General features: G+C 43.7%; 1 protein-coding gene across 1 annotated transcript in view; it reads left to right on the top strand.

Annotated features, from left to right (window-relative positions):
- Positions 1-19,354, top strand: part of galnt9 (polypeptide N-acetylgalactosaminyltransferase 9) — a 156,349-nt gene that overhangs the window by 75,050 nt on the left and 61,945 nt on the right. Inside the window, exon 5 of the mRNA XM_060906832.1 lies at positions 9,947-10,144. Coding sequence (XP_060762815.1) covers positions 9,947-10,144 — 198 coding nt within the window. The remainder of the gene's footprint in view (positions 1-9,946; positions 10,145-19,354) is intronic.

The following is a 19,354-nucleotide window of genomic DNA, read 5'->3' as shown; positions in this document are numbered from 1 at the left end:
ATAAACCTGTATTTGTATATTTTGCCCAAACAAAGTTTTTTCACGTTTAAACACGAACCTTGAGGATTTCTCACATGGTTATATTTTCAGTCTTGGTTTTGAATAATGGATTCTTAAATAAAAAACTTTCTGAATTTCCTGAGAATCCTTTGTTAACATTAATATTAGAGATTTTGTACCTGTTTCATTCCTTTCCTTTCCAGATTTTGACATTTTGAGGTCTGATTTTGTTTGTTTATTGTAAAACATAGACAATTATAAAGCACTGAATTATAAAGCATCTTCCTGTATGTGAAGGTGGAACACAGATAACCGTGATATTTATGAGGAACAGAAGCGCGATTAAAGCGTAATAAAAGGAAAGCGAGGTGTGTGTGGTGAGAGATCAGATAAAGACTCAGCTGTGATAAAGGGTTTATGATATTTGGTAGCAGGTTATAAAGTGATCTGAAAGAGTGGCTTACAGCACACACACACACTACGCTGAATCATCCTGGGCGTTTATCACTCTGTGGGGATTTGTGAGAGATATTTTAGTTCTTTTGTCACACTTTTGAATCTAGTGCACTTATCTAACACGGTTCTTACTGGGACATTAAAGGAAAAAAATATTTAGAATTAATATATGACCTTCAACGACAGCCATGTTGTAATCATTTCACCGTATTACTTTAACTTCTTTCATGGACACGTTGGTCTGTTTTCACTTTGGTTAACACTTTCCTACATTTGCTGATGGTAGAGTGGTGCAGTGGGATTTAACTCTCGCTTCACCTCTACCTCATCCATCTCTTCATCTCTGTCTGCTCTCCGTTCCTCCAGCTGTCTCACTTCCTCATCTGTAGACTCTCCTCAAACAGATCAGCTTCTACAGCTTTAACTTTCACGATATGATCTCCATCAAAGCCATCGCAACTTGTCACCTCGTACATTGCTAACTAGCTTAGTGAGTCTCTGCTGTCGCTCAGTTTTTGTATATAGTGTTTGTTTTTAAGGGCTAACAGAGAGACCTGGCTGGGTTTACATGGAACCTGATATTCCAATTATAATTGGGTTAAAAGCCCAAACAGAACAAATACCTCAGGCAGAACAAAAAAGCACAAACTGTTCGAAATTTCAATCGGATACATAAGGGGCAGTTTAAACCATTTCATAAACCGATCAAAAGAAAAATTGTACCATGTAAATGATTTAATCTGATGCATAGTGATGTGCGTTTCTCAAAATGGCGGCTTCCAAGCTCATCTGGACCTCTGTGGAGAGCTTGTGTTTAATATGAACTCTGAAAGAAATTAACATGATTAGATGACTAGACGGAAGAAAAGTAAGAAATAACAAACAAACAATTTCAAACAAGTCCACAAAAAAAAATAAAGCAAAGGAAGCCATGGCCTAAAGGTTAGAGAAGCAGCTTTGGGACCATAAGGTTGCTGGTTTGATTCCCTGGACCAGCAGGAATGGCTGAAGTGCCCTTGAGCAAGGCACCGAACCCCCAACTGCTCCCCAGGCTGCTCTGGGTCTGTTGTACGTCGTTCTGGATAAGAGCATCTGCTAAACGACATCAATGTAATATTTTCATGTTGTGACGTCGGAGCAGAGTACGCTAGCTATGCAGGATTGTGTGCGTGTCAGGAATTCTATTCCAATTGTATGCTTGGGACATATAAACATGTGCATCTATCAGCTCATTTTCATACAACCCCGATTCCAAAAAAGTTGGGACAAAGTACAAATTGTAAATAAAAACGGAATGCAATAATTTACAAATCTCAAAAACTGATATTGTATTCACAATAGAACATAGACAACATATCAAATGTCGAAAGTGAGACATTTTGAAATTTCATGCCAAATATTGGCTCATTTGAAATTTCATGACAGCAACACATCTCAAAAAAGTTGGGACAGGGGCAATAAGAGGCTGGAAAAGTTAAAGGTACAAAAAAGGAACAGCTAGAGGACCAAATTGCAACTCATTAGGTCAATTGGCAATAGGTCATTAACATGACTGCACTGTAAACCCGAATAAGTTGAGTTTACTTAAAAAAATTGAGGAAAGTGGTTGCCTTAAAAAAAATAAATAATTATTAATGATTGAATTGAGTACCTTAAACTTACAATCTTCTGGTAAGTTTAAGGTACTCAATTCAATCATTAATAATTATTTTTTTTTTTAAGGCAACCACTTTCCTCAATTTTTTTAAGTAAACTCAACTTATTCGGGTTTACAGTGTGGGTATAAAAAGAGCATCTTGGAGTGGCAGCGGCTCTCAGAAGTAAAGATGGGAAGAGGATCACCAATCCCCCTAATTCTGCGCCGACAAATAGTGGAGCAATATCAGAAAGGAGTTCGACAGTGTAAAATTGCAAAGAGTTTGAACATATCATCATCTACAGTGCATAATATCATCAAAAGATTCAGAGAATCTGGAAGAATCTCTGTGCGTAAGGGTCAAGGCCGGAAAACCATACTGGGTGCCCGTGATCTTCGGGCCCTTAGACGGCACTGCATCACATACAGGCATGCTTCTGTATTGGAAATCACAAAATGGGCTCAGGAATATTTCCAGAGAACATTATCTGTGAGCACAATTCACCGTGCCATCCGCCGTTGCCAGCTAAAACTCTATAGTTCAAAGAAGAAGCCGTATCTAAACACGATCCAGAAGCGCAGACGTCTTCTCTGGGCCAAGGCTCATTTAAAATGGACTGTGGCAAAGTGGAAAACTGTTCTGTGGTCAGACGAATCAAAATTTGAAGTTCTTTATGGAAATCAGGGACGCCGTGTCATTCGGACTAAAGAGGAGAAGGACGACCCGAGTTGTTATCGGCGCTCAGTTCAGAAGCCTGCATCTCTGATGGTATGGGGTTGCATTAGTGCGTGTGGCATGGGCAGCTTACACATCTGGAAAGACACCATCAATGCTGAAAGGTATATCCAGGTTCTAGAGCAACATATGCTCCCATCCAGACGACGTCTCTTTCAGGGAAGACCTTGCATTTTCCAACATGACAATGCCAAACCACATACTGCATCAATTACAGCATCATGGCTGCGTAGAAGAAGGGTCCAGGTACTGAACTGGCAAGCCTGCAGTCCAGATCTTTCACCCATAGAAAACATTTGGCGCATCATAAAACGGAAGATACGACAAAAAAGACCTAAGACAGTTGAGCAACTAGAATCCTACATTAGACAAGAATGGGTTAACATTCCTATCCCTAAACTTGAGCAACTTGTCTCCTCAGTCCCCAGACGTTTACAGACTGTTGTAAAGAGAAAAGGGGATGTCTCACAGTGGGAAACATGGCCTTGTCCCAACTTTTTTGAGATGTGTTGTTGTCATGAAATTTAAAATCACCTAATTTTTCTCTTTAAATGATACATTTTCTCAGTTTAAACATTTGATATGTCATCTATGTTCTATTCTGAATAAAATATGGAATTCTGAAACTTCCACATCATTGCATTCCGTTTTTATTTATAATTTGTACTTTGTCCCAACTTTTTTGGAATCGGGGTTGTATAAACCGTGTATTCGGAATCACCAGTTGGAATGAATTCACTCCGAATGTAAAAATTTGTGCATTAAAAAGTACCCAATATTAGCATGTTTGTAATTGTTAACATAAAACATCACCTTCCCAAATTGCCAAGTAGGAAATCTGTGTTTTGGAATTAGATTTTTCCTCATTGGACAGCTGTAATATGGAGTAGCACATTTTATTCTGGATTTTTTAAACTCCTCTTTCAAACCAACAGTCTGTCAGTACATGTGTTATAACATGTATAATAATCTAACTGTTAGAAGCAGTCCAGCTTAAAACTCCACTGTAGTATATTTATATTCTTACAACATAATTATCATTACAAGCTGTGCATTTAAAAGCTCTCCTGATTATTAATGTGTAATTACAGTTGCATTAATGCTGATTATTGATGTTGGTGATGAATTTAGACTGTGTGATGATGTCATGAGTGTTGCGTGTGCTCGTGTTTATAACGTTCCTGTCCTTTATTACATAGTCTCTAAATTATAATATGATCTAAAGATTCCAAGTAAAACACTGTTTAAAGTTTTACACCATAGCGCTGTAGAGTTCTGGACTCTAATTGGTCAGAAGGTGTTGATTAATGTTCTATAACAGCAGCTCTGACAGTAGTGCAGGTTTATATTAATGTGCTCGTTCTGATAAGTTATCGTTTCTATAGTAACGGCTCATTCAGAGGGGCGTGTACAGCAGACACTCCACATAAACGTGTGTAGATTTAATAGAAAAGTAAAACTTTCCTCAGTGTTTATCGCTCACAGAGAGGCTGGTGTTTAACAGGATGAGCTCCAGCTTTACTCTCACACTCTATAACATGTCTAAAGGTGATTAATCTCTCTCTCTCTCTTTCTCTCTCTCTCTGTTGTTAGAGCAGCTCTGGTGATCTATAATGCACTTAAGAAAGAAAACAGTGGAGAACAGATGAATGTGTCCTTCCTGCAGAGAGAGTTTGCCGGAATGTTCATTTTAGCCTGTCGTTTTTTTAAAACAGGGAGAGTCCAGGAGCACCTCAGAGCCCCAAGAGTAAATAAAGGCAAGATCCTATTATCTGATAGAGCTGTATGAAAGAACGTTTCATCATTGTAGATCTGTCATTCAGGAATTTCATCAGAGGAGAGTCTTTGAGGAGATGGGGGGGGGATGACACATAACGTCGAGCGCAATGGGAGATAAAGATCTCGGGTTTACTTAGCAGAACAGAGAGCTCCATACTTTACTACTGAGGGTTTACACAGAGGTTAAGAAACACCAAACATCAGCCCTATCAAAACGTCACGCTGTCCGACTCCTGCACATCACAGTGCAATTTCATAAAATAAGACAGTGACCTATAACATGATATCATCATCATCTGCTACATCACTGGAGCATAGAGTTAGTGTGGGGTAAGGATGGAATGAGTGTGGGGTGAGGGTGGAGTGAGTGAGGGGTGAGAGTGGAGTGATGGTGGGGTGAGAGTGGAGTGAGAGTGGAGTGAGGGTGGGGTGAAAGTGGAGTGAAGGTGGAGTGAGAGTGGAGTGAGGGTGGGGTGAAAGTGGAGTGAGAGTGGAGTGAAGGTGGGGTGAAAGTGGAGTGAAGGTGGAGTGAGAGTGGGGTGAAAGTGGAGTGAGAGTGGAGTGAAGGTGGGGTGAAAGTGGAGTGAAGGTGGAGTGAGAGTGGAGTGAGGGTGGGGTGAAAGTGGAATGAAGGTGGGGTGAAGGTGGAATGAGAGTGGAGTGAGGGTGGGGTGAAGGTGGAGTGAGAGTGGGGTGAAGGTGGGGTGAGAGTGGAGTGAGGGTGGGGTGAAAGTGGAGTGAGAGTGGAGTGAAGGTGGGGTGAAAGTGGACTGAAGGTGGAGTGAGAGTGGGGTGAAAGTGGAGTGAAGGTGGGGTGAGAGTGGAGTGAAGGTGGGGTGAGGGTGGGGTGAAAGTGGAGTGAGGGTGGGGTGAAAGTGGAGTGAGAGTGGGGTGAAAGTGGAGTGAGAGTGGAGTGAAGGTGGGGTGAGAGTGGAGTGAGGGTGGGGTGAAAGTGGAGTGAGAGTGGGGTGAAGGTGGGGTGAAAGTGGAGTGAAGGTGGAGTGAGAGTGGGGTGAAAGTGGAGTGAAGGTGGAGTGAGAGTGGAGTGAAGGTGGGGTGAGGGTGGGGTGAAAGTGGAGTGAGGGTGGGGTGAAAGTGGAGTGAAGGTGGAGTGAGAGTGGGGTGAAAGTGGAGTGAGAATGGAGTGAAGGTGGGGTGAAAGTGGAGTGAAGGTGGAGTGAGAGTGGAGTGAGGGTGGGGTGAAAGTGGAGTGAGAGTGGGGTGAAAGTAGAGTGAGAGTGGAGTGAAGGTGGGGTGAGAGTGGAGTGAGGGTGGGGTGAAAGTGGAGTGAGAGTGGGGTGAAAGTGGAGTGAGAGTGGAGTGAAGGTGGGGTGAGAGTGGAGTGAGGGTGGGGTGAAAGTGGAGTGAGAGTGGGGTGAAGGTGGGGTGAAAGTGGAGTGAAGGTGGAGTGAGAGTGGGGTGAAAGTGGAGTGAGAGTGGAGTGAAGGTGGAGTGAAGGTGGAGTGAGAGTGGGGTGAAAGTGGAGTGAAGGTGGGGTGAGAGTGGAGTGAAGGTGGAGTGAGAGTGGGGTGAGGGTGGGGTGAAAGTGGAGTGAGGGTGCGGTGAAAGTGGAGTGAAGGTGGAGTGAAAGTGGAGTGAGAGTGGAGTGGAGTGAGGGTGGGGTGAAAGTGGAGTGAGAGTGGGGTGAAGGTGGGGTGAAAGTGGAGTGAAGGTGGAGTGAGAGTGGGGTGAAAGTGGAGTGAGAGTGGAGTGAAGGTGGAGTGAGAGTGGAGTGAAGGTGGAGTGAGAGTGGGGTGAAAGTGGAGTGAAGGTGGGGTGAGAGTGGAGTGAAGGTGGAGTGAGAGTGGGGTGAGGGTGGGGTGAAAGTGGAGTGAGGGTGCGGTGAAAGTGGAGTGAAGGTGGGGTGAAGGTGGAGTGAAAGTGGAGTGAAAGTGGAGTGAGAGTGGAGTGGAGTGAGGGTGGGGTGAAGGTGGGGTGAAAGTGGAGTGAGAGTGGGGTGAAAGTAGAGTGAGAGTGGAGTGAAGGTGGGGTGAGAGTGGAGTGAGGGTGGGGTGAAAGTGGAGTGAGAGTGGGGTGAAGGTGGGGTGAAGGTGGGGTGAAAGTGGAGTGAAGGTGGAGTGAGAGTGGGGTGAAAGTGGAGTGAGAGTGGAGTGAAGGTGGAGTGAGAGTGGAGTGAAGGTGGAGTGAGAGTGGGGTGAAAGTGGAGTGAAGGTGGGGTGAGAGTGGAGTGAAGGTGGAGTGAGAGTGGGGTGAGGGTGGGGTGAAAGTGGAGTGAGGGTGGGGTGAAAGTGGAGTGAAGGTGGAGTGAAGGTGGAGTGAGAGTGGAGTGGAGTGAGGGTGGGGTGAAGGTGGGGTGAAAGTGGAGTGAAGGTGGAGTGAGAGTGGGGTGAAAGTGGAGTGAGAGTGGAGTGAGGGTGGGGTGAAAGTGGAGTGAGGGTGGAGTGAGAGTGGGGTGAGGTTGGAGTGAGAGTGGAGTGAGGGTGGGGTGAAAGTGGAGTGAAGGTGGAGTGAGAGTGGCGTGAGGGTGGGGTGAAAGTTGAATGAGGGTGGAGTGAGAGTGGGGTGAAAGTGGAAAGAGTGTGGGATGAGGATGGAGTGAGGGTGGATTGAAAATGAGTGGAAAGAGTGTGGGATGAGGATGGAGTGAGGGTGGATTGAAAATGCTGTGAATAAGTGAGGGGTGAGAGTGGAGTGAGGGTGGGGTGAAAGTGGAGTGAAGGTGGAGTGAGAGTGGAGTGAGGGTGGGGTGAAAGTGGAGTGAGAGTGGAGTGAAGGTGGGGTGAAAGTGGAGTGAAGGTGGAGTGAGAATGGGGTGAAAGTGGAGTGAGGGTGGGGTAAGGGCGGGGTGAGGGTGGAGTGAGAGCGGGGTGAGAGTGGGGTAAGGGCGGAGTGAGGGTGGGGTGAGTGTGAGGTGAGGGTGATGAGTGTGAGGGTGGGGTGTAGGTGCAATTGGTAATTGAGTGATCAATCTCATTAAATCTGAAGGTTAATAATTAAATTGAATCATTCTCATTGAATCAGTCTCATTGAATCGTTTTCATTGAATCAGTCTCATTGAATCGTTTTCATTGAATCAGTCTCATTGAATCATACCATTAATTTTGGTGCTTAATAATAAATTACCAAACAGCTAAATTATGGTATATTCCAAATTATTATGATCACTTACCATATTACATAACTCATATGCACCTTGGAATTCTTTGAGATTTGGGCGACTTCAAAAGTGTTGGAACAACAAATGAAACACACAGTTTCAATAATAATTGAATTTATTATAACAAAGATAAAAATGAATAATGTCAGCAGATATATACATATAAGTAAGCATAAAAGGTTGAAATCTTCAGCAAACAGTGAGGTATGTATATGTGTGTATTTGTGTGTGTGTGTGTTTGTGTGTGTGTATTAAAAGGAAATTAAACATGAAACATGTAGTGTGTGTGTAAGGCCTTCTGGCCTACCACAAAGGAGTTAGCTTGGATTGCTAGCTAAGTGTGTGTGGGGGGGGGGTTAACCACGTGTTTCTAAGTAAAACAAAGGAGTTAGCTTTGGTTGCTAAGACAAAAGAATTAGCTTTGGTTGCTAAGACAAAAGAATTAGCCGTATGTGGCTAGCTAAGGCCCAAGGATCCTACCTCGTGGAGTTAAAACAAAAGGTGTGTATGTGAGTGTGGGGGAGGACCACCACGTGTTCCCTTGAGGTAATACCCTTAGCCCTGGATGCTAATGAGACAAAAGAATTAGCCGTAGGCTAATATCACTAGCTTATAACAGTACTGAATCCACTGAAATCTTGATGCGGTCAAAATATGTGTAAATAATGAAATTAAAGTGTTAGCCAGGAATAGAGAGAGAGCATGCAAAGCCCATCTATTAAACAATTGAGAGATTAAAACAAAAGAGAACAATCATCAATTCAACACGCTGCGTGTTTACAGTGTACACATTTAAACCGTTCCTGAGTTTAAATTCACACTACTTCAATAAAACTAATTCCTAAGGCTAGTTTTGCCCAAATGCCAGTCTTACTTCAGTATCTCGCCTCTACGCGAGATTATGAGATGTTCCGAGATTTTTGGAGTTTCACCGTTGTGGAGCACGTGAGTCGCTTCTATGAAGCGCAGAGAATTTCTTGGTCCGACGCGTGGTCGCTTGTGATGAAAAGAAAGTCTCTGATCAAAATAATGTGCACAGCGCTTTAATTAGGAGGAATTCCGGTCGCTCCTAACTTTTAATTAAACTGTTTTGGGCAGCAGTTTGGTAACGTTACTGATAGACAAACAAACCGGTTGTAACTCATCTGAGTTAGATTGCGCGATTTTGGATTTTTACCGTGGCCAGGGGTAAACAAAGAAATCGTGCTGAATCGTAGATCTTGCAAGAAAGACGTCTTTTCTTGGGTTTTCTGGTGCAGGGTCCTCCTTATGTCCGTGTGCTGAGTTCACGCGGAGCCAAAAGAGGAGGAGCTAGGAGTTTCCGGGTTACTTATGCCTTTCTGGAAGATGTGACGTTGGTCATCCCGCCCAGGCATGACGTAGGTCAACGCGGAAGCTGGTGATGGGAGTTGTAGTCCTTAAAGGGACTGTGTTGTAGTTCTTAGACGGACTGTGTTACCTACAGGGGTGAGGTGAGGGTGATGAGGGTGAGGGTGATGAGGGTGAGGGTGGTGAGGGTGGGGTGAGTGTATGATTATTTTATATACACTTATACCTCAGTGTACATGAATGTATTTATAATTGCAGCATCATACATCACACACACACACACACACACACACACACACACACACACACACTGTCCTGTAGCTCCTTACTCAGTTATTAATAACCTGCTGAGAATTCCTGGGGGAAACACACACACACACACACACCGGGTTATTTAACTCACAGCCCAAGGACAACATAGAGACATACATAATGTGTGTGTGTGTGTGTGTGTGTGTGTGTGTGTGTGTGTGTGTGTGTATAGTAGTAGAAAGAATTTAAGTGTGAAAGTCAAACACCATTGGTTGTTTTTATGTCATTTACATAAAAATATTTACTTTATTCATTCCTTTCTTCCTTTCTTAGCTCCTTTTACTTTGACCATAAATCCCTTTTTTAGTTTTATGGTTCCTGTTTGCACTAAAAAATACAAATCTAAGAGTTGATGGTGTCCATTTGACTCCCTCTTGTATGTAAACAAGGCTAATGTAGCTCCCTCACAGGTAAGAGCTGATCATCAGTATCAGCCCCAATACGTTCTTACACACGTAACCTCTTTACAGAGGTAGCAAAGACACGTGTTCAGCTTTAGACAGGTGTTCATTTCAGACACATGTACAGTCAGAAATCTTCTTGAGAAGGTGATGTTTGTTTTTTCCCTGCTCTTCCTCAGGGCTGAGCCGATCCTGTCCCGGATAAAAGAAGAGCACACTCGGATCATCCTGCCTGCGATAGATAACATCAAATACAACACCTTTGAGGTGCAGCAGTACGCTAACGCCGCTCACGGCTACAACTGGGGCCTGTGGTGCATGTACATCATTCCTCCTCAGGATTGGCTGGATAAAGGAGACGAGACCGCCCCCATCAGGTAAAACCCAACCCGCCAATGAGCTCGTTTATACTGCATAAACAACATCTCCATGGAAAAAAAATCACTTTCACTATTACACTATCAAATGCAGTGTGTTTAAAGAACTAAAACTGATCAAATAAATAAACATTTAAAAGTGATATTATCCACATGTATTAAAATTATTTTTGAAGTTTCTTAGAGACATTGTGTGAAATGTCAACACAGATTTCTTGTTTTTTTTTTTACTGATGAATAAAATATTTCTGTGTACATGATTATGAAAACACTGTAATTGTATGACAGCTCTTTTTGGAGTGTGTGTGTGTGTGTGTGTGTGTGTGTGTGTGTGGTTTGAGCATGATGTTGGTGATTATGTGGCTAATGTTTTGATGTCCCACTGGTTGTTCCTGTTTGTCTCTGACTCCCTTGGCATTAAATCTGCTGATTGCATTTTTATCATTTATTTATTTATTTATTTCTCCGCTTCCTCCTTGCTGCTGTTACACACTCAGTGTGTGTCTGCTGGACTTAAAGTGTGTTATGCAGTTGTTGTGGTGTGTTTGGAGATGGTCGATGCCTCGAGTGTATCCGTCACTTCCTCACTTTTTATTGCATGCTGTGTACTTTGTAGTTTTCAGTCCCAGGACTTTACAGCGCAGTTGATTTTGCAGCAGCGGTTTGTCAGTTCCACCCTCGTGTTTGCCTATAATGTAAATTCATAGCCGAATTTCATAAATACCTAGCTGACGTGGAAGAGTGATGGACACAGGTATTTTTGGATAAATAAAAACATTTCTGCTCTGTATGTAGATAGATCAAATCATTAACATAGCCACAGAGGAACTCATGTACCACTTATTTTATTAAGAACATCGCCCATCACCGTGACCCTGACCTAAAGGTCAAAAACAGCCATGCACTTCCGTCTTTTCTCCTGATTGTTAATATCATCTTTGCATGAGATTAAAAATGAGCACAAGGTGAGCAGTGAACTGATTATAGCATATCAGAGCAGTTCACATCTGCGAATACTGAGCACTGAGATGTGAGGACTTCCTTTATACTTTGTTCAAGAGTCGAGGTGAAATTCACAGTGCTTTTTAAATGAACACACTTGTTGACACTGCACTGTGCTCTCCGGTTAGCCGTCTTCGCAATCTCACTCTGTTTAAACACACTCTTGAAACAAAATAACACCTTAAACATTTAACTCAGCACGAGGAAAGAAGCGTGCAAACAGCGCACAGCAGCAACCAACATAAATAGAGCCAAATAAAATGTCCCATCACTTCCCTGATTAATCAATAATACAGACCAGTTTGAGCTCACTGTCAGTATCGACTGAGACTCAGTCTTAAATAAAATGCCAGAGAGTGAGCTAAAGTCAGAGAGAGAGTTGGAGTCAGTGAAGCAGAGTTAGAGTCCGTGAAATAGAGATAGAGACAGTGTTAGAGTCAGTAAAACATAGTTAGAGACAGAGCTAGAGTCAATGAGAAAGCGTTAGAGAGTCAGTGAGACAGAAATACAGAGTTAGAGTCAGGGAGACAGAGTTAAAGATGGAGTTAGTCACTGAGACAGAGATAGAGACAGAGTTAGAGCCAATGAGACAGAGTTAGAGACAGTTAGAGTCCGTAAGACAGATATACAGTAGGGTTGGGCGGTATCCAAATTTTGATACCTTTAAACTGTCTCTGTGTTTTCCCGGGGTATACGGTATTACCGAGAAAAAAATAATATTTTGTTTCGGCCTACTGTGTAACGTGCGCCTATGCCTCAAATGTACTATTTAAAAGCAGCATAGCGAATTGTGTGCATTGTGGTATGGATTAAGCAGCAAAGCAAATTTTGTGCATTGATGAATGGATTAAGAGATATTTCAAAACTCTTCCTTCATCTTGAAAATAGCATTCAACTGTCGTTTACACATGTCTGCGTTGAAACGCCATTTGCAGCACTATTTCACCTACTCCATCAAAAAAAAGTACACGATGAGCAGGATCATACCCTTTCAAGCATGGGAAATAAAAAAAAGAAAAAGAATCAACCAACACCCAAGTCCGTTTAGACTGCGCGATAAACCATATTCTTCAGCGCAAATGAGGCGAACCTAATTCAAATGCGTGATAGCTGCACAAGGCAAAATCATATGGGCCCACGTCATGCCATGGCGGGGAAATTAATAATCAAATGGCCTTACCTTGCTTAAAACGTTGTCTTGATCACATAACTCCTTACAATTATTCCACTTAAATCCATACGGTTTAACACACCCAACAAAGATAGCAAGCGCATTGCTAATTCCCACCAGAAACCTAACAGTTTACGCTACGATGTTTTCTTCCGTTTCTTCAGTAGATGACATTTCAAACGTTTATTACCCACATCCCAAATGTCATACGTTATATTATTTTACCTTGTTGTTACTCATGTAACCTACTGAAAACACAACTCATTGGAGAGATCTCGTGGAAGTGGAGTACCCCAGGCTATGGTGTGCCTTAGGGGACATATTAGATTTTTCGTTTGGTTTGAAACCAAGATACTGCCACACTGCTGATGTTGTATTTTTTTTTGCCACTAACTCGTTATCTTGACTTGCCATCTTTCAACCACGGTCTCAGTCTCTTTTTTTTTTTTTTAGATAGGACAGTATAGAGAGACAGGAAATGAGCGGGGGAGAGAGAGACGGGATCGGGAAATAACCTCGGGTCGGAATCGAACCCGGGTCCCCGGATTTATGGTACGGTGCCTTAGCCATCTGAGCCATGACACCCCTGGTCTCAGTCTCTTGCGAAGCTTTCTGTCAGACTCCAAATGTCACGCAGGGTTGCCATGGTAACGACATAAACAACCCTGCACGCGATGAGAACTTCTTTAGGAAATTGATAGAATTAGTGAAAATACGATCACACAGTTATTCGGGATGATCTTCAATTTATTATTTTATATTATGACCTCATGTACTCCATATTTATTTAGATATTATATATTTTTTTAAAATGACGGTAATGAGACCGATACCGTTGGTACTTTTGGATACCTCGGGATACCTTCTTACCGTAATACCGCCCAACCCTAATATACAGTCAATGAGACAGAGATACAGAGTTAGAGTCAGGGAGACAGAGTTAAAGCCAGAGTTAGTCAGTAAGACAGAGTTAAAGTCAGTGAGACAGAGTTAGAGTCAGGGAAACATTTCTCAGGGTGACTCCCGTGTCTCATCTTGCTCTGTAGATTAGTTTTGATCACAGCAGTACAGGAAGTGAAAGCTGGGCTGTAGCAATGCAGCTGAAATGTACAGAGGCTCTGCAGGGGCTCAGATCTCAAGTCTCCCACAGATTCACACCACAATTGATCAGTAAAACACACAAACACACACTCTGACCCAAATTCAACAACATGTGCCTAGCTTCTGTACAGTTAGAGTTAGTTTTCATTTTCAAAATATGTTGTTTTTTTCTGAGTTCAAAGACGTCACTGGAGACTTCAAAATGGTGGCAACCCTGCTGGGTCTCCAAGGAGGTTTTACTGAGTTTCCCTGCTGTCTCTGTCTTTGGGACAGCAGGGGCATCAAGGCACACTACTAAATGTGGGACTGACCACAGTGGATCGAGTTCACCGTATCCGTTGGTTGACCCCCGGAAAGTGCTGTCGTCACCACTGCTCATCAAATTGGGTCTTCTGAAACAGTTTATTACAGCTCTAGATAAGGTCAAGTACCTTCAAGACTTCTTTCCTAAGTTGGTTGAAGCAAAAGTCAAAGCCAGTGTCTTCATCGGAAAGAAGATCCCGGAGTGCAAGGAATTCCCTAAGAAGCTCACTAGGAGCGAGACAGTGGCTTGGAACAGCTTTGTCACAGTGGTATCAAAAAGTAAAGCCGAAAGGCAAGTGGAGCTGGTTGAGATTCTGGTAAAGAACTACAGCACAGTGGGCTGCAGGAAAGCAAGAGCTTTTTATGCCAACGCCAAGGAAGCATATAGTACATCACCCCCCCAGGCAAATCTGATCACAACTTGGTGCATCTCCAGCCAGTCTACAGACCTATTGTTCACAGACATCCAGTCAATACACAACAGGTGAGAAGCTGGACTGATGAGGCTTATGAGGCTTTGAAGGACTGCTTTGGCATCACAGACTGGGATCTTCTTCGTGAGCCCCATGAGGACATAGACAGCCTCACGAGCTGCATCACGGACTACATAAACTTCTGTGTGGAGAACACTGTGCCCACTAAAACAGTATGGTGCTTCTCAAACAACAAACCCTGGGTCACTCCTGAGCTGAAGGCTCTCCTGAATGAGAAGGAGAGAGTATTCAGATCAGGAAACAGAGAGGAATTGAGGAGGGTACAGAAGGAGCTGAGAAGAAAGATCAGGGAAGGCAAAGACTGCTACAGGAGGATGGAGGATCAGCTGCAGCAGAACAACGTGAGTGGAGTCTGGAGGGGCCTTAAAACCATCTCAGGGCTTAAGGAGTCCAATAGGCAGCTTAGTGGAGAGTTGCAATGGGCAAATGACCTGAAGAATTTCTTTAACAGATTTGATCAGGCACAACATACACACACACCCCAAATCAGCCCACTGTTACTGCTACTGTCTCTTCCTGGTCATCGTCACCCAGCTCACAAACCTCCTTCTCACCCTCTCAGCACCCCTCAACTATCATACCTCCAGCTCAGAGCTTCACACCTCCATGCGTAACACCAAGCACTCAGCTGTGCTCTTCTTTGTCCTTTGACAGAGAACAAGTCAAGAGGGAACTGAGTAAGATGAAGGCAAGAAAGGCTGCAGGTCCTGATGGCATCAACCCTGGGCTCCTGAGGCATTGTGCTGACCAGCTGTGTGGAATAGCGCGGGACATTTTCAACTTGAGCCTGGAACAGGAAAGAGTGCCGGTCCTTTGGAAGACATCATGTGTAGTTCCGATACCAAAAACTGCACACCCCACTGATTTAAACGGATATAGACCAGTGGCGCTGACCTCTCACCTGATGAAGGCTCTGGAAAGACTTGTTCTGGCATATCCCCGCACACTGGTGGGGCCAACTATGGATCCCCCGCAGTTTGCCTACCAGCCAGGCATCGGGGTGGAAGATGCAGTCATCTACCTGCTTCATAGAGCTCTCTCATCTTGAAAAGGCAGGAAGCACTGTTAGAATCATGTTCTTTGATCTATCCAGTGCCTTCAGCACCATCCAGCCGACTCTTCTGAGGAGTAAGATGGAGAGCGCGGGGTGGACCATCATCTTACCTCATGGACTATGGACTATCTCACAAACAGACCACAGTATGTGAGACTGAAGGACTGTGTGTCAGACACCATTCTTTGCAGCACAGGGGCTCCACAGGGGACAGTCCTGGCCCCATTTCTGTTCACACTTTACACTGAGGACTTTAGATACAATACAACTACCTATCATCTACAGAAGTTCTCTGATGACTCTGCTATTGTGGGTTATATCTTAGATGACAAGGATGGCGAGTACAAAGAACTGACAAGGAACTTTGTGGACCGGTGCCAACGGAACTCCCTCCAGATCAATACAAGTAAAACCAAGGAACTGGTGGTGGATTTCCGCAGGACAAGGTTCTCTTCACCTACCCCAGTGAACATTCAGGGTAAGGACATTGAGATCGTTAGGAGCTACAAGTACCTGGGTGTTCATCTGAACAATAAACTGGATTGGACTGATCACACACACGCCCTGTACAAGAAAGGCCAGAGCAGACTCCACCTGCTGAGGAGGCTCAGGGCCTTTGGAGTACAGGGTCCACTTCTGGACTCTTTTTATGACTCTGTGGTGGCATCAGCCATATTCTATGGAGTTGTCTGTTGGGGAAGCACACACCACAACACACTAGGGATGGCAAAAACTAAAAAAAATCTTGACCGACCACCGAGCCTCATTAGCCGGTTAAAGTCGGTTAACCTATGAGTTTAAACAGGGATGCAAACGGCGCGCCTTTTTCACGGCTCGCGCAGATCCGATTTTTTTTTTTTAGGGGGGGCGTTGGAGTGTCTGAATAATTTCATCAGAGTAAATTCTGTATTAAAATTACTACATAAGCAAATGCCGTTACAGTCCATGAAAAAGCCGTGAAAAAGTCGGCATCTGCGCCTTTAGTTTGTGTGGAGAGATATGATCTGCAATAACATGCATTGTTGGCTACAGACCGAAACATACTTTCAGAATGCACTGGCCAAGGCAGGACTAAACTCCATGTGCCTTCTAATAATAATTAAAAAAAAAAAAACAGAATAGTAATTTGTAAGCTAAAAAGCCTGTGTCTACACTTTTCTCTCGCCGAGTGGCAGCTGTCTTCAACTGGGGCGGGACATGACTGAATGGGTGTTTCTGATTTGTCAGCTGTCTTTAACTGGGGTGGGGGGGCGGGACATGACTGAATGGGTGTTTCTGATTTGTCAGCTGTCTTTAACTGGGGCGGGGGGGGCGGGACATGACTGAATGGGTGTTTCTGATTTGTCAGCTGTCGTCCTTACACCACATGGCATGCCCCAAGCGTTTACAAACACAGAATTCCAGGTTCTCCGCTCCAAAATCGGCAGCTTCAAAACGATTGATTTTTTTTTTTTTTTCACCGACAACCAAAAAAAATTAACCGGTTGACGTTGATTCGGTCAACCACCGGTCAAACGGTCATCGGTTAACATCCCTACAACACACAACATCAAATCACAACAGCAGAGAGGAAAAAACTTAACAAGCTGATTAGGAAGGCAGGATCTGTCCTGGGCTGTGCACTGGACTCAGTGGACGTAGTGGGGGAGAGGAGGATGTTGGCCAAGTTGTCATCCTTAATGGCGAACACCTCCCATCCACTGCAGGAGACAGTAGCAGCACTGGGCAGCTCCTTCAGTGACCGGCTCCTCCATCTGCAGTGTGTTAAGGAGAGATACAGCAGCTCCTTCCTCCTTACTGCTGTGAGACTGTACAACCGGCACCTCACCAAGCACAGCACCAGACGCTCCTCATAATAATCAACAATACTGTCCAGATCACTTCTACATCCATAGAAACCCCTCTGAACGTATCCTGTGTGCACTGACTATCAGCATCAGTACTTTACAGCGAACTGCTAGCTACACATGGTTAAAATGGCTCTTGTGCAATACACCTACTTACTTGTGCAATACTACCTGAGTAATACTGGTAATACTTCCTGTGCAATACTTACAAGTGCAATTCCACTTTTGTAATACACTTATGTTAACTGTATAATACACTTATCTGCAAACCTGTGAATTTATGCAAATTTGTTAATTTTTTATCTCTAAATTTGTACTTTATTTATTTTTATATATCCTTTTTTGTATACTTAGAATAAAAAATAAATAAAAAAGAGTCCCAGGTGACACCCACCCCTGGCCTGGTCACCTGGATCTCCAGCTACCTCACCGACAGGCCACAGTACGTCAGGCTGAAGGTCATCACGTCTGACACTGTGATTTAGCAGCACCGGAGCACCCCAGGGCACGGTGCTGGCCCCTCTTCTCTTCACCCTGTACACCGCGGACTTCTGCTACAACTCTGAGCTGTGTCACATTCAGAAGTTTGCCGATGACACAGCCATCGTTGGGTGTATCAGTGACGACAGAGAGGAGGAGTATAGGAGCTGTGTGGTGCAACAGGAACCATCTGCAGCTCAACACCTCGAAGACCAAGGAGCTGGTCATTGACTTTGGGAGGTCCAAAGTGCGAGTTTTGGGGGCTGAGCAGGGCTGAAGCGAGCTGAGTCGTGCTGTTCTGAGGTAGTCGAAACGCGAGCCGTGTCGGGCTGAAGTGAGCTGAAGCGAGCTGAAGTGAGCTGAAAAAGGGTAGTGGAAAAGGGCCATAAGTGATTGGTGTTGCAAGTCCAGTCCAGCTTGCTGTCCAGCCACAGCCCAAGATACTTGTAGAAATCCACAGCCTCCATCTCGACTCCCTCGATCAGAACTGGTCGTGACCTTGGTCTGGACCTCCCAAAGTCCATGACCAGCTCCTTGGTCTTCAAGGTGTTGAGCTGCAGATGGTTCCTGTTGCACCACACAGCAAAGTCCCTCACCAGGCTCCTATACTCCTCCTCTCTGTCGTCACTGATACACCCAACGATGGCTGTGTCATCAGCGAACTTCTGAATGTGACTCAGCTCCGAGTTGTAGCAGAAGTCCATGGTGTACAGGGTGAAGAGAAGAGGGGCCAGCACCGTTTTTCATCTAAAACTCCAGTTATATTCTAAAATAGTTATTTATTTACAGGAATCAGTTTGATTTGAAAAAATAAGTGGGTAAAGCTCTGAAAACTCACTTCAAAGTCTCCCGTGAATCATAACATCAAAACTAGCAGAGGGAAAATTTTGCTGAATCCTTCATCAGAAACAGTGAGAGCGAGAGAACATCCCTATAAAAGTGATCTGATTGATATTCACGAGTGGGAAACCGATCAGAAGAGAGAGAGAGAGAGAGAGAGAGCCTGACCGCTTTCCCGTGACTCAAAAAGCACTGTCAGTTTCCCGACATCCCGCAAGCAGAGTTTTTACTCTGTTGTACCGACTTCAACCTGCCATTTCTCCCAAAGTACTGAACAGATCTTAACCAGATACATTTCATTTCAATGTGCAATATAAAGTGCAATATCTCTCCTGCCGCCGCCCCCCTTCTCCCCACCTTCCCCCCTTCCGCTCTTCCCCATATCTTATTCTTTTTATATTTGTATATGTAAATAATTTATTTTAATTTATCTAGAAGTTTTCTTCATTTATTTTCTCTGTTTATCTGTAATGATGCTGCTGGAATTTTAATTTCCCTGAGGGAACCCTCCCAAAGGGCTCAATGAAGTTTTATCTAATCTAATCTAATCTAATCTAATCTAATCTAATCTAATCTAATCTAATCTAATCTAATCTAATCTAATCTAATCTAGTACTTTTGCACTACTCCTTCACTGCCTTATCTTTTTCTCTTTATATATTTTGCTGCTGTAACAATGTAAATTTCCCCTTGTGGGATAATAAAAGGCTATCTTATCTTATCTTATCTTATCTTATCTTATCTTATCTTATCTTATCTTATCTTATCTTATCTTATCTTATCTTATCTTCACCAGGATATACTGGACTTTCAGCGCCACTACCAAGGACGATATAACGAGAACGTAATGGGAGACGACATTTAGGGACAGCTCATGGAAATTATTTACAACATAATCCTAAATCTCAGAAAACTACT

The sequence above is a fragment of the Neoarius graeffei genome, chromosome 24 (genome assembly GCF_027579695.1).
Source record: "Neoarius graeffei isolate fNeoGra1 chromosome 24, fNeoGra1.pri, whole genome shotgun sequence".
In the NCBI taxonomy this organism is placed as follows: Eukaryota; Metazoa; Chordata; class Actinopteri; order Siluriformes; family Ariidae; genus Neoarius; species Neoarius graeffei.
This window is presented reverse-complemented; position numbering and strand designations above follow the sequence as displayed.